General features: G+C 41.7%; 1 protein-coding gene across 1 annotated transcript in view; it reads left to right on the plus strand.

Annotated features, from left to right (window-relative positions):
• Positions 1–14602, plus strand: part of TMC1 (transmembrane channel like 1) — a 114290-nt gene that overhangs the window by 25747 nt on the left and 73941 nt on the right. Inside the window, exons 4-5 of the mRNA XM_060236544.1 lie at positions 3059–3199; positions 12019–12109. Coding sequence (XP_060092527.1) covers positions 3059–3199; positions 12019–12109 — 232 coding nt within the window. The remainder of the gene's footprint in view (positions 1–3058; positions 3200–12018; positions 12110–14602) is intronic.

The following is a 14602-nucleotide window of genomic DNA, read 5'->3' on the forward strand; positions in this document are numbered from 1 at the left end:
CAGTTGTAAAAGCAGAAGATCTCCAGGCCGCACATGCAGGTATTTTTTTTCCACCTGCAGGCTGGCAACTGTAGCATCCTGGGTATTATGCCATAAAGTCCACCCTCCAGTCTTGTTGTTTCCGCCAGAGGAACTGATCTCTGTAATCTGGAAATCATTTGTAATTCTGGAATATCTTCAAGCCCCACTTGGAAGCTGGCAACCCTACATACAGACAAACTAGCCCCTCCCCAAACCCCATCCTCTCCTTGATCCACCTCCAAAGGTCCCAAGTATTTTCCAACATAGACCTGGCAATCCTAGTTCAAACTGTTTGAGTGCAACACAGCCGTTCAGCTAACAACGTCTTACAACAAAGTGGTTGTCATAGGCACAATTGGTGGGTTTCAGGATGCCGCCTTCCCTCCTTCCAGAAGCAACCAAAGCTTCATTACACACACAACACAGCTTCCAGCATGCTCTCTCACAACAACCCTGAGAAGAAGCTTAGGCTGAGAGTGTGTGACTGGTCCATGGTCATCCAGTCAGCTTCCATAGTAGAGTGGGGATTTGTATATGGGTCTCCCAGATCTTAGTCCAACACTTCCGGTTACCCTTTTTCCACTTGAAAAAACTGAATCATGCTAAGAAATTACATATGATGTGGAGTTGCTTTCTTAAACTAAAATAAAGAACATATTTTCAACAGCTTACTTTGGAGTAATCACATTTAATTGGTTGTGAATGATCAAGAAATAAAGTGTAATGTAGTGTTTAGACTTGGACTGAGGTGGGGATCTGTGTTCATATCATTTGCTTCTAAAGCTTAGTGGATAACCATGTGCCAGCCATTGCCTCCCCAGTCGGAATAATGAGACAGACACAAAATTAGATTAAATGGCCACTTTATTAACTTAACAGAAAGGGCAAAACGTGGGGACAGGTCAAGCCATGGGTCATACCAGACCACCTCCTTGTCCTGAAAATGGGCAAGCCCCCAAAGCCCCGGGTATAAGCCAACCCAGTGGCTCAGACCCGGCTGGCCGAGCAACATGATCGCCGCTCACCCAAGCTCCACCATCCTGAAAGCCGTACAGCCTGGAATGTGGACACTCTCCGTGTGACGGGATCCCCAGACTCCCTGGTGCTGACCTTGGGCTGTACAGCTTAACGGTCACCCAGAAAGGCCTTTCACCAAAATGGTGCAATGTAACGGGAACTCACCAATCCCCAAAACATATTCCCAACAACAAACAGCCAGTGACCAACCTATTTAACAGCACCGCCGATCCAATTGCCATCACCCATTACCTGCAGTACAGGGTAGGCAAAAACACCCCTCGACCGGCCAACTTGTCAGGGGGGCGAAAAATTCCTACCCGGCCCCTTAAAAAGGTGACCAGCCTTTGCCTGTACTGCATGACGGGCGGGTGGGCCGAGAGTGATTTCCAACTGCTTGTTCGGGGGATGGGGCTGGCCTTTTAAGGCCGTGCCTCACCCCCCGCCCAGAAGTAAGCTGTTCCACTGCCTCAATCCTGTTGGGCGGCACCCAGCCTTAGCGGACGATGGTCCGCTCGGCTGGGGAGGAGACGAATTCCCTCCCAGCCTAAATTTCCTCTAAGCTGAATCTTTGTCCCAGGATTGTTGTGAGGAAAATAATAAAATAATACCCATCCAGTTACACCATCTGAAAAATGGATGGGATATAAGTGTGATGAATAATAAAATTAAGTAATAGGTTAACAATTACAGCATAGTGGCTTTTAAATTCTGTGTAATGTTATGACACCAGAATTTCCACAATAAGTCACACTCCAGAGCTGTGTCATTTGAAAGAAAGGGCACCGCTAAGGAAATGTTAAAAAAAATGGAAATACCAGACATCAATCAGAGTCTATGGGATTGTGATGAGTAGCGATGAAAAGCTTGTCAGAAAATGGACATGCAACAACCCAGCATGTATTGAGGTGAAACCTGAGGGTTTTTTTTTCCTTCAAATCTAAGTAGCTATAAGCAACACTTCTTAGATTTAGACGAACAGTTCAATAAGATCACAGGCTTTCTCCAGACTTATTTTTATAGAAACAAACCATTATTAACTAAGGGAAGACCTGCAGGATACAAAAACAAAACAACAACAAAAAAACCCCCTCTGCTTTCATCACAGAATAAAAAAGAAGGTAAGTTTGAAAATGACATCCTGAAGATTATAAAGTATAAAGAGAAACGCTTTTGGAAGTGAATAATGGCACAGACAGCTATATATAGAACAGCAAAGATGTTTTAAGGCAACATAAATAGACTATATAAATCAGGTACAGGTACACACATCAATTCAGAAACTATTTAGCCCTAATTCTGAGATCGCTCAAAAATATGTGAGCTTTAGCAACTTGGTGTGGCTTGTTTTTGTAGACCTCCCACACTTTCACTTCCCATGGCCTCCATCAAAATTAAACATTTTTAAAACATTGGGCTGGTCTTATCACAGTTACCATGTGTAGGCTTCTCAACTTCCAGGTGCCTGGAGATCTCCAGGAATTACAACAGATCACCATATTATGAGGATTAGGTCCCTTGAAGAACACACTTTGTAGAGTGGACTCTGTGGCATTATACCCTGTTGAGGTCCTCTCCACCCTCCTTAGACTCCACCCCCAAATCTCTAGGAATTTCCCAACCTGGAGTTGACTAGCCCAGTGCCTTGTCTGTATTGACCCTAAGCCAATTTTTGATAAGTATGTCATCAAATGAAACTAACAGGAGCAGGGTTTCTTGTTACTGGCTTAACCATGTAGAATTCCTTTCCTTTTGAATACCATCTTCGTTTTCATCTTGACAGCTGTTTATGATCTTACATAAGAAAAATTTACATATGTACCCTGTATTGTGATTGATGATTGATTTAGTAGTTCAGAACTCAGTTTCAAATTAACTTCGTAGGCACGTGATTTATTGTGGTACATTGATGTCTTCCATTTATCTCCAATACACAAATAGCTACTATAAACCTGGCTACTATAAATAAGAATTTTCAACCAAGTTCCTAAGTTCTTATTCCTATTTTTCTTTTTTAAAGCTCTGATTCTAGTTCTGATGAGGATGAAATGACGGAGGAGGAAATGGCTAAGCTGAAGGAAGCAGTGGAAGAGAAAAAGAAGTTAATTGCAACATTAAGAAACAAGCCTTGGAAGATGAAGAAGAAAATGGAAGTCTTGAAGTATGTTTTCATTGTAATACTTTTTTGGTGTAGGGCCAGTGCATAGATTCATATATGTTATTCAGTTATTTGGCTCTTAATGACTTGTGGATGAATATGAGACCTAACTCCACTCTCATGTTTGAGATGGTAATTTCTGGCTGTGGTGACCATCAGATTGGCTCATTCACATACAAATCACCAGTTGATTTGGATGCTATCAAGGTCCGGCAAGAGCACATTTTCTAACCTCAGGAAGACATAATGCTACTAGTGGGCTTGTATCTTGATAGAAGATCTCATTTGTGAGATGTGATACCTTCATGTGGGGGAATTGTGCCTGACAGGATGTGTCCATTCACCACAGTCCATTTATAGGTTGCCAAACTTGTGCTTATCATGTAAGTAGTTTCCACAGAGGCTTTTCACCAAAGTGCCTCATATGAGTAATGAATTGAGAGTCAGTGTGTTGTAGTGGTTAGAGTGTTGGATTGATGTGAGGGTAAACACAGGAGGCAAGGAAAACCACATATATTCCTCTGGAAGAGGTGGTGGTGGATAGAATACTGCTGGCTCACAAACCCTTTGGTGGTCTTTTACATGTGGGTAATTGTTGTATCTGAAAAAAATTGAATAAAGTCAAACCAGCTCATATCATACCATATGCTCATTCGTCATATACTGTATATCTGATCCCCTCGTCTGAAGAAGTGTGTTTTTAGCACATGAAAGCTTATGTTCTGAATAAAGCTTAGTTGGTCTTAAAGGTGTAAATTGACTCCTGCTTTGTTCAACTGCTTCAGACCAACACAACTGCTCATTTGGATATATTACACTATTAGGTTGTATACTCCCCCATTAGGTTGTATTTCTCCCTCCCCAATGGCTCAAGAATAAGGGTACTTTTTCTTGGATAGCCCATTCTTAGATACTGTAGATTGACATGAACTGATCTTTTTCATGTGTCGCTATGTATCCATCTAAAGGTTGGTTGACTTAAGCATGCATATCGCATAAGTGACTGCATCATCACAGATCAAGCACCTGGGACAAAATTTTAATCTCATATGCTATTATTTCAAACAGTATTTAAGATTACATTTTGCATACTTCTGATGGGGAATAGAAGAAGAAGAAGAAGAAGAAGAAGAAGAAGAAGAATTGCAGATTTATACCCTGCCCTTCTCTCTGAATCAGAGACTCAGAGTGGCTGACAATCTCCTTTATCTTCTCCCCCCACAACAAACACCCTGTGAGGTGGGTGGGGCTGAGAGGGCTCTCACAGCAGCTGCCCTTTCAAGGACAACCTCTGCTATAGCTATGGCTAACCCAAGGCCATTCCAGCAGGTGCAAGTGGAGGAGTGGGGAATCAAACCCGGTTCTCCCAGATAAGAGTCCATGAACTTAACCACTACACCAAACTGGCTCTCTATTTGTGGATACTATTTGTGGAATCATAGAGTTGGAAGGGATCTCCGGGGTCATCTAGTCCAACGCCCTGCACAATGCAGGAAATTCACAAATACCTCCCCCTCACATATACATCCTCAGTGACCCCTGATCCATGCCCAAAAGATGGCAAAATCCTCCGGGATCCCTTGATCCCTGGAGAAAAATAGTTGCCTGACCCCAAAGGGTCAATAAGTATTTCCCTAGGGTGTAAGAATGGGCCACAAGAACTAAGCATTGATGCACCCCTTCCCATCCTCCTTATCATGATCTACATAATTCAAGGACAGATCCTTGAGGCAATCCACCTGTCATCCCTCTCCAAGAGAATGAAGAATTATCCACAAGCACTCTTTGTGTGCAGTTTTTCAGCCAGTTAGAGATTCACCTAACAGTAACAGGATCCAAACCACATTTTATCAACTTGCCAACTAGAGTAGTATGTGGAACCTTATCAAAAGCTTATCAGAGAGCCAGTTTGATGTAGTGGTTAAGTGTGTGGACTCTTATTTGGGAGAACTGGGTTTGATTCCCCACTCCTCCACTTGCACCTGCTGGAATGGCCTTGGGTTAGACATAGCTCTGGCAGAGGTTGTCCTTGAGAGGACAGCTGCTGTGAGAGCCCTCTCAGCCTCACCCACCTCACAGGGTGTCTGTTGTGGGGGGAAGATAGAGGAGATTGTCAGCCGCTCTGAGTCTCTGATTCAGAGAGAAGGCTGGGGTATAAATCTGCAATTCTTCTTCTTTACTGAAATCAAGATAAACTATGTCTACAGCATTCCCTTGATACAACAAGGTAGTCACTTTCTCAAAAAAGGAGAAAAGGTTAGTCTGACACTCATAGCACAATACATTGGTGGTTATTTAAGGAGCCAGAGGACTTGATTGGTTTTGCTGTTTGTCAGGGAACTTGGTTCAGTCAATTGATAACACAAAAGTTAATTGCCTCAAAATGATTATGTTAAAAGTATCTCTGTGAGTGGGAAGGAGCATATAATCTTAAGGAATAACTTGGCAATGATAGTGCTTTTACCATTTTTAAAAACCATCACTTTAACAAGCTGACTGGGAGAAATCCATGTTGATCAATACTAACAGCGCTTTGATCTTTAATGAGTTTCAAGCTGGTGACTGAATCCATCTTGACCTGTTACTGAAAAGTTGAGCAACCCACCTGAATCGTCTTCTTGTGCTGCAACTTCTTAAGTTCAGTAATTCATTCCCCACTTTTGCAAGCCTTAAACAGCCCAAGTACAGGACACCTAGCACTTTGGGAGCTGCAACCTCATACCTACCATTAATTATTAAGCCGGGCCATTTAAGGACAATAATACCTGGCCTCATGAAAGATTGATGCTCCTTGTGTTGGTAATTAGATTAATGTTACTTTGAATTTAATAAAGCTTTCATGGCTAGCTAAAAGGGTACATTTTGGCTTATCTTGTGCTATCGATAATTTACCTATAACATATGATCCAACTGATTACAAAGCCCAGTTTTGTATTTCCTGTGTTTTGGCACTTTCTCATCCTTAAGTAAGAATGTACAAGCTTCGTTTTGTGTTTTAAAGAGACTTTAAAAACGTTCAGATAGTTTTAAGAAAATTACTTGTAATTTTTAAAGCACTCTAGGATGTTCATAGAGCTTCTCATGCACATGCACACACAGTTTCTTGCATATCTTAATAACAATCCTGTAAGGTATGTCAGTGTTATTTCACCCTGTCATGTTGTTATTAAAATAAATTTAGAGTCTCAGATATTCTAAATAGATCAGATCTAAAGTCTTGCAGGATTGTATCATCAATATATCTAATACACAATATAATGGTTTTTAATCCAGAGACTGGAGTCATAAACAGGCAATACAAATGTTTGCAGCATCTATACCTTGAGGAAATGGATGCCCTCTAAAATCTGTGACAATTGTGCGGGTTGTATGGAAACCGCAATGATATTGACAGCCTTGAAATCTTGGTTTCTGTTAGTAAAATCCAGTGGGAGGGCCCTTTTCAGGGATATTTGGGCCTCTCAGTCCACCCCTGTCCTGAATGAAAGACTTACCAGAGTCAGGGGCAGTAGCAGCTTCCAGGCAACTTGCTACCAACTCACAGCTCACCCAGGTGTGACACTATGATTTGATGCCATACGACTTGCCTGTGCCCAGTAGCAGCCTCCACACAACTTGTGTGACTGGTCCATAGCCAGTAATGGCCAGTACGCAGCTCACCTGAACAGAAGTGTTGGACTAAGCATTATTTAAATTGGATTGGATTGTAAATTTTAGGAAGGACTTTCGGTCCTCCTGGGGAGAAAAGCAGCATAGAAATGCCTAAAAAATATTTACATGAATGGTCAATGTAACAAAATCACAATATCTAGAGGAGGCATATTGAAAAGAACAAAGGTGAGAGTATTGTGCCACCTTTTGTTGATGACTGCAGCAGCAGCACTGAGGCCTTTTTAATAGCTCACGGGATGTACTCATATATACATTATTTGTCTCAATACCCACCAGTCTTCTTTTGCAACCTACTCTTCTAGCAGCAGATTTTCTATTCATATATTTTATTTTAAAAAGATCCCGTGGGGATACTTCCTGGAGATATGCACTTAAGTACCTATTAAATATGAGATTTCAATTAATTCTGCAAACATTTCTTGGGGCTGCTAATGAGACTGCTGGAGAATACATACTAGTTTTTCTGTATACTGGCACATGCCAGGGTCAATCTCTGTTTTGCTGTTATGCATTTTCAACTGATGTAAAAATGCAGTGCAATTTCATACGGAGGTGACTTAGAACTTGCCCATTAATATAGACTTTTGCAGAACTGTAATAGGGACCAGTGAAACAACATGGTTGTAGTAGTAGTCTGTAGGTTATTTTGTATGATGTGGCAACCAGATTTGTTGCCACATCATACAATTTCTTACAACTGCCAACTCTGGGATGCCATGCCTCCTTTTTATAGTTTTCTCAGCTCTTAGAGGCTTACTATTTACAAACGTTATTTTTGGATAACAAAATTTGGGCTTTCTTTAATCTCTAACTTGTCCATATGTTCAAGAGATGAATGAGATATTGACATTAGCCAAATGAGGGACAGCAGCTTTTGACAAAATTAAGGTCTATTGCCTTTCTTTCATTACTATATCAATGACTTTGGAGGAAGAAGACAATCATTTTTTCTAGTGGGTGGAACTTACAGCACTAGAGGTGGTCAGTGAACTGAGATGATCTGAGGTGCTATGGGGTGGGTATTCTATGGAAAAATGCTTTATTCATGAATGTTTGTCAGCAGCTCCAGATATTCCAAAGACAAAAGGAGACAGCTCTGGTTCATGCTCCCATTTTCATCTTCTATTAATGGATCTCCTTCAGTGGAGAGACGTATAAGCTCTCAGTGTAGGCATAGCTTGCCTTTCTCCCTACTCAGGGAAAAGAAAAAGGTCTGTTTCATGTGAGACAGAGATGCAAGTAAATAGGAAGCATGAGAGAGTTCTCTGGATGTACCATAAAAATACCTATCATTTTCTCAGTATCTTAAAGAATACAAATGCTAAGTCCAGTGATCAAATCATCATATTGACTTCATGTCACCCTTGCCACTTTAAATTTCTAACACATATCAAGTGTTAACTATCACAAAATGATACAACTTATCCATTGTGTGCAACAGAAAGAAGAACTTGTATATGATAACTTTATTAAAGTGTCACCATGTCCTGGAACAGGGCAGACTCAGGCAGTAGAAACTAAGAGCCACAAAGCAGGGACACTAACCAAGTTCATGTAGCCAAAAAGTTAGTTCAAAAGTCATACACAAGGGAGGCCAGCTGAGAATCCAAGGAACAAGGTCCAAGCAGGTCCATGGGTCAAAGCCAGGGGTTCAGAAATCACAAGAGGTACCAGGATCAGGTGCTATGGTGTCTCCAGAATGTTGTTGAGTTGCTCCCATAGCTCAGCTGTCTGAAGTCCCATGTTTTATGGGTAGTTCACAGCTGGTTCTCATTGAACTTGCAGGGGAGCCGTCCATTTGGCTCATTAGCCCCAGGTGCTCCTTCTGACTTTGTAAACACCAGGCTGTGAGGAGCTCACTCTGTCTCCTCTAGAGGAACTCTAAGAGTGCCTGTTACCTCCTGCATTCCCCTGGCTCTCAGGATGATTTCAAAGGAGCAATTCCATATATTGAACATAGTCCTAAGATTATTAAACTGGTTTACTACATAGCTAGTAATACTAATATTCTGGGGCTTAAAGCTGCTAATTATATTGATTTCCATCAGATTATGGCACATCTTTTATTGCACAGTAACTTGGGTTGCCAAGTCCAGTTCAAGAAATATCTGGGGACTTTGTGGGTGCAGCCAGGAGCCTTTAAAGGTGGAGCCAGGAGACATTGGGAGAGGAGCCAGGTTGTGACAAGCACAATTGAACTCCAAAGGACATTCTGGCCATCACATTTAAAGGGACCATGTTCCTTTGAAATGCCTTCCTTTGGAAATAATGAAGGATAGAGGCACCTTCTTTTGGGTCTCATAGAATTTGACCCCCTGATCCAATCCTTTTGAAACTTGGAGGGTGTTTTGAGGAGAGGCACTTGATGCTATGCTGAAAATGTGGTGCCTCTACCTCAATAAACAGCTCTTCCAGAGCCCCAGATACTCACTGATAAATTCTCCATTATACCTTATTGGAATCGATCTCCATGGGGTATAATGGAGTGCCCAGCAAACCCCCCCCCCCGCTTTCTGATTCCTGAAGTGGGGGGAGGGCCTCCAAACCAGGGGATCCCCTGCCCCCACCTGGAGATTGACAACCCTAACAGTAACCCTGGCTTATTCTTTGGTTCAGTGGAAAAAGCATGTGCTTTGCATGTAGAAAGTTCCAATTTGGGCCCCCAGCATCCCCAGCTGATAAGAGGTGTGCCTCTGTCAGACCCCAGAGATCTGCTGCCACTCAGAGTAGACAGTACTGACCTTGATAGGCCAGTGGCCTGACTCACTAGTTGGGATGGTCACAAACTGATTCATAAACTGAAATTCAGCCTGAACTTGGAGTGGTTTGGAATTCACAAACCAATGTTTGGGGAAGGCACCTTCCTTGAGCATTTACTGGACTTGTGGCTGGTTCAGCTATTTGGGGACAGCCATTTAAACCTTACAGCTGAGTGGCATGAAGTCCACTTGTCAGCTGTTAGGTTTAAACAGCTGGTAGCCATTTAACCCTTTGGTTTTGCTGTCCCCTTTCAAGGCAGGAAAGGAAGCAAAAAGAATGGGTTAAATGGCTGTATGCTGTTTTAACCTAACCATTCAGCTTTTAGGTTTAAATGGCTGTGAGCCATTAAAGCCCTCAGGTTCACTCCCCTCCTTCAAAGCAGGGGAAAGTGAAACCAATGGGTTAAATGGCTGCCAACCATTTAACCCTTCCCGGGCATTTCCCTCCCCCCTTTTTCCTGGTCCCAGCAAGACAAGGCCAGGAGAAAAGTGGAAGGGAAATCTCTTCTAGAACAGTCCCCACTCCTTTTCTCTTGACCACAGTTTGCCACGGCTGAGTGAAAGGGGGAACTGAATCCATCAGACCAGCCTTGTAGCTAGGGATCATGAGGGGAGGGAGCCATGGAGGGCTGCAGGGGGAGGGGGCCATTTAAATAATTCAGGAGGCTGGTGACTGCTCCTGCCACCTGTCTGTGCTATTTGGACCCCACCAATCAACTGATTTGTGGGTCCCTTAAATGGCATGGGAGGGGCAGCAGCTGCTCCTGGGTGCCCCTCCCACTCAATTTAAGTTACACAGAAGAGAGGGGCAGCCTAGGGGTGGGGGCCCCCCAACTGTCAGGGGGCCAGGCCCCATGAGCCTCTGGTTAGCTATGGGCCTGCATCAGACTGGCTTGGTTTGAGTGGGGTCCTTTTAGCTCAGTTCAATTTGGGAGCTACCCTGAACCCCAAACCAAACCCCTTTTTTGGGATTGTACTCATCCCTACTCAGTAGCTGTGTTCACATGTTATGTTGTAAGCATGCACAGCCTTCATGGACTAGTACTAAATGTGAGTTTAAATTACAAATTCAGCTGTACATGCATTGAATGTAACATGAGAATTAAAACACATGTAAAGAAAAATCAAATGCACACTTATAGTCAGATTGTATATGCATTCACTATGAGTTTTAAACAGGGCTATTATAAAGAAATTTAATGTGTGTGCTGGTATAATATTCAGGGCCTATGTATAATATCAATGTAATGTGACTGACTGAGTAAAAACTGGCTTTTGTACTTTATTCTCAGTTGTTGTCAAAACACCGAGTTGATAAATTAAGATCCTGTAATCTAGTGATTCACATTTTGAAATGGCTACCAGTTCATGATGCTAAGAAGTGGCCAATTAATATGCAATACATTCCTTTTTTGTGAAACATTAAAAAAAGCAAAAAGTATGTATGTAGATGGCCACCCTAGTTCAGAGCTTTGTGTGTAATAAGCCCATTCATTTCCAGATGAGTAATGTACCTCTTCAGCAGAAGAGTACAAATGCTTATCCTGTAGGAAGAAGATCTCTGTGTTCAATCATTGATAAAATTTATAAATCCTATTCAGCTGCCCCAAATAAATGCTTAGGTTTATCTACAGCTCTGTCGATCAGGTTAGCAGTAATAGCAGAATAGCCATTGCTCCTAAAAAGGACAGGGAGGTTGTGTGAATATGTGCTTTTTTCTATCCTACACAGCCAAATGCAGCCCACAACCCACCACCACCTTAATAGACGCCCTGTTGTTGCTGCATGTACTGCAGAAACAGGAAAGGCTGAAAGCATGGTGGATTATGTTGTTGGTGGATTGTGTTGAGCTCCGCGGGTGACATATTGTGTGGGTATGCCTTGGAGGAAATGTGGGATACAAATGTAGTTAAATTATAATAATCGTGCAGACAAATAAGATGCCATATCAGAAATGCCATGGCCCCAGATTTTATAAAAATTCAGCTATTTTTATTTCACAATGTAATTTGTTTTCAGATGAGGTGATCTTGATTCTCATTCAGTAAAGTAGCTAAGAAATAATTATATTTAGTTACTACTAGTTGTAGTAGTAACTGTCCTAATGTCAAGATGTTTCCCCTGACCCTGTTCCATATCATTATCTGTTGCTGAAAATGGGTGGAGAAATGCAGACTATCACACAGTTGGGACATGAATCAGTTGAATTAGACATTTAAAGAAGAGAAATGGCTTGGCTACCATTATTGGTATAATGTTTGCTTCAGTCTTAAGGTCTCATTCAGGAAGATCATTCTTATGTGCCTTTCAGCATTTCAGTAAAATAGACAATGAGTCTATTCCTTAATAACATCTATGTATGCCTTTTTATGTTCCCCTTTTTTTTTCCAGAGAAGCTCAGCGTTTCGTGGACAAATTTGAAGGGGCTCTTGGCAAAGGCAAAGGGAAACAGTTTTATGCTTATAAAGTGATGATGATGAAAGTAAGACTAATTTTCATTGTTTCTGTTCAATGGCAATAACTGAGTTTATACTCTTTTAAGCAGTAGCTCATTCACCCTTCTAGAATGTGCCTTTTAGCATGAATGGTGTTATTATAATTTAGGTTGCATTGAGTTGTTTTTGTACAAACTTCATACATTTTCAATGCAGGATTTTTTTTCTATCTGCAGAAAGTGTGTGTTTGTGTATAAATTAGTCTCTCTCTGTTTGAATAAGTTACATCATTCACATTAAGGTTTTAAACGGAATGTTATCTGTTGTTGGCCCAGTTTTAAGTAAAGTGATATAGGGACAGAGTTTTCATACAGTGAATATCATTCGTTTAATATGCTGTCTGTGAAGTGATCTGGCCATTTCAAACAGTGTTGTGCTCCCCCCCATGCTTTTTCATTGCATGATCTTTCTTGAAACAGCAGCACCACTGAGATACAATCAGGTTATGGCTGTTATTACATGGGAACAGGAGGTTACAATCAAAATTCCTGTGAGAGGATCACAGTGCTTGCTGGATTCTCTCTCTCTCTCTCTCTCTCCCCCCCCCCCCCCAATTGCAAGGAGGTCAAGAGCCCTGTAGCGCAGAGTGGTAAAGCTGCAGTACTGCAGTCAGAGCTCTCTGCTCCCGACCTGAATTCGATCCCAACGGAAGCTGGCTCAGGTAGCCAGCTTGAGGTTGACTCAGCCTTCCATCTTTCTGAGGTTGGTAAAATGAGTACTCAGCTTGCTGGGGTGAAAGTGTAGATGACTGGGAAGGCAATGGTAAACCACCCCATAAAAAGTCTGCTGTGAAAACGTTGTGAAAGCAATGTCACCACAGAGTCGAAAACGACTGGTGCTTGCACAGGGGACTACCTTTACCTTTACAAGAGTTTCCTGCTCTCTTCAAACTACCCCTCTCACTCCATTCATTTTTCTTGCAGCTGACTGCATATCAACAAGACCAGCCTCACAGATATCCACACAAAACACTCACCAGTTTTCAACCCACAAAGACAAGAAGTTTGTCTCCCTGAGATATATACCTTGAGATATATACAAGTCACTGATGCCCTGAGCTACTTCTCTCCTCCTGTATCCATGTAACAACAGCCACAATCTCAATGTGTGTCAAGAAATCTCAGTGGTGCCACTGTTGGAAGAGAAGAGCTTGGCACTGTCTCTAACCTCAGACTCCAGAAAGGGGAGTTTACAAGAGAGTTATGCAGATAGGCAGGAAAAACTGTGGGTTTCCTTCCTGTTTACTCTACTTCTTCTGTCCCTTTGATGTGTAGACTGATAACACAGGGAAACTGCCTTCCTTCCTTCAATTCTGTCTCTCATTCCCACACACAAAGAAGGAGCACATTGCTCTCTTCTTTGGCACGATGGAGTGAGGATGCTCCTTAGCATCTGGACCGATCCAAGGATGTTAAATTAGATTCTATCTCTACCTCTAAACTTTGCTATCTAGAATTTAGTTCCTAAATAAAAGGACTGTTATTAGTCTTGAAAATGGCAAGTGGCTCTGTGTAACTCTGTAATTCTGCCAGCACACTAAGAACAAAGAGCTTTTGTTGCATGTAGCCAAGGTGCACTCTACTGAGTAGAGATGGGATACTAGCACTATAGCACTCAAATTAGAATGTTTTTTAAAAGTTTGAGGAAGATTGTGTGATTAAAAAATGATGTAGAGAAAGTGTGGCACTATTGGCACACTACAGCAATTTAGTAGCACAAAGAAGATGTGAAAATGAAGGAAGCAGTTTACCTCAAGAATGGCTCAACTACGCTTTGCTGGCAGGACTCAAGTGACTTTGTATGAAAAGGTAAATAAAATCCATTAGCATCCGGTTGCTCGAACAGTTGTGTATCAAATGGCACAAGAAAGCCATTAGCAACCAGCTACCAAAATGGATTACATAGGATGTCTGAAAGGGGCCATCATTTTACAACAGAAGATTTACAACAGAGGAATATAAACAGATAATAAATGTAAATATCAAAACCTGCTGGTGTTTCAAAAAATCACAGAAGAAGCAATCCAGATTACTTTATATTAGAACATTTAACTTTATGCTAAATATTTTATACAATGAATGGATGTTCTCTCTTGCACTTAGAGCTATGTTCCTCTTTCTACTTGACAGAGGTATGCAGCCTGGAAAAATTAAAAGATAGTTAACCTCATGCTTGAGTTCCAATGTTTTAGTCCAGAGACTTGAAGAAACAGAAAGTAGCTGATGAGGATGATGAAAAACAGGTGGGGTGGGTGGGCATGCTTCCTGTCTTTCCATTTCTCATTTCATCAAAAATTGAACTTTTATTTGCTTCTGTTAGGGAGTTGTACAAAATTTATGATGGGGAAAATGCTGTACATTTCTTTGCTGGAGGAAATAGAAACATTCTATTTTGGATGAAGTGAAGAAGCAGCACAGTCAGTAAGCACAAGATACTTTGCACTTTCTGTGCCCTTCACTTTCCTATTGTATCAAAACCAT

This window comes from Heteronotia binoei, chromosome 4 (assembly GCF_032191835.1).
Source record: "Heteronotia binoei isolate CCM8104 ecotype False Entrance Well chromosome 4, APGP_CSIRO_Hbin_v1, whole genome shotgun sequence".
Taxonomy (NCBI): domain Eukaryota; kingdom Metazoa; phylum Chordata; class Lepidosauria; order Squamata; family Gekkonidae; genus Heteronotia; species Heteronotia binoei.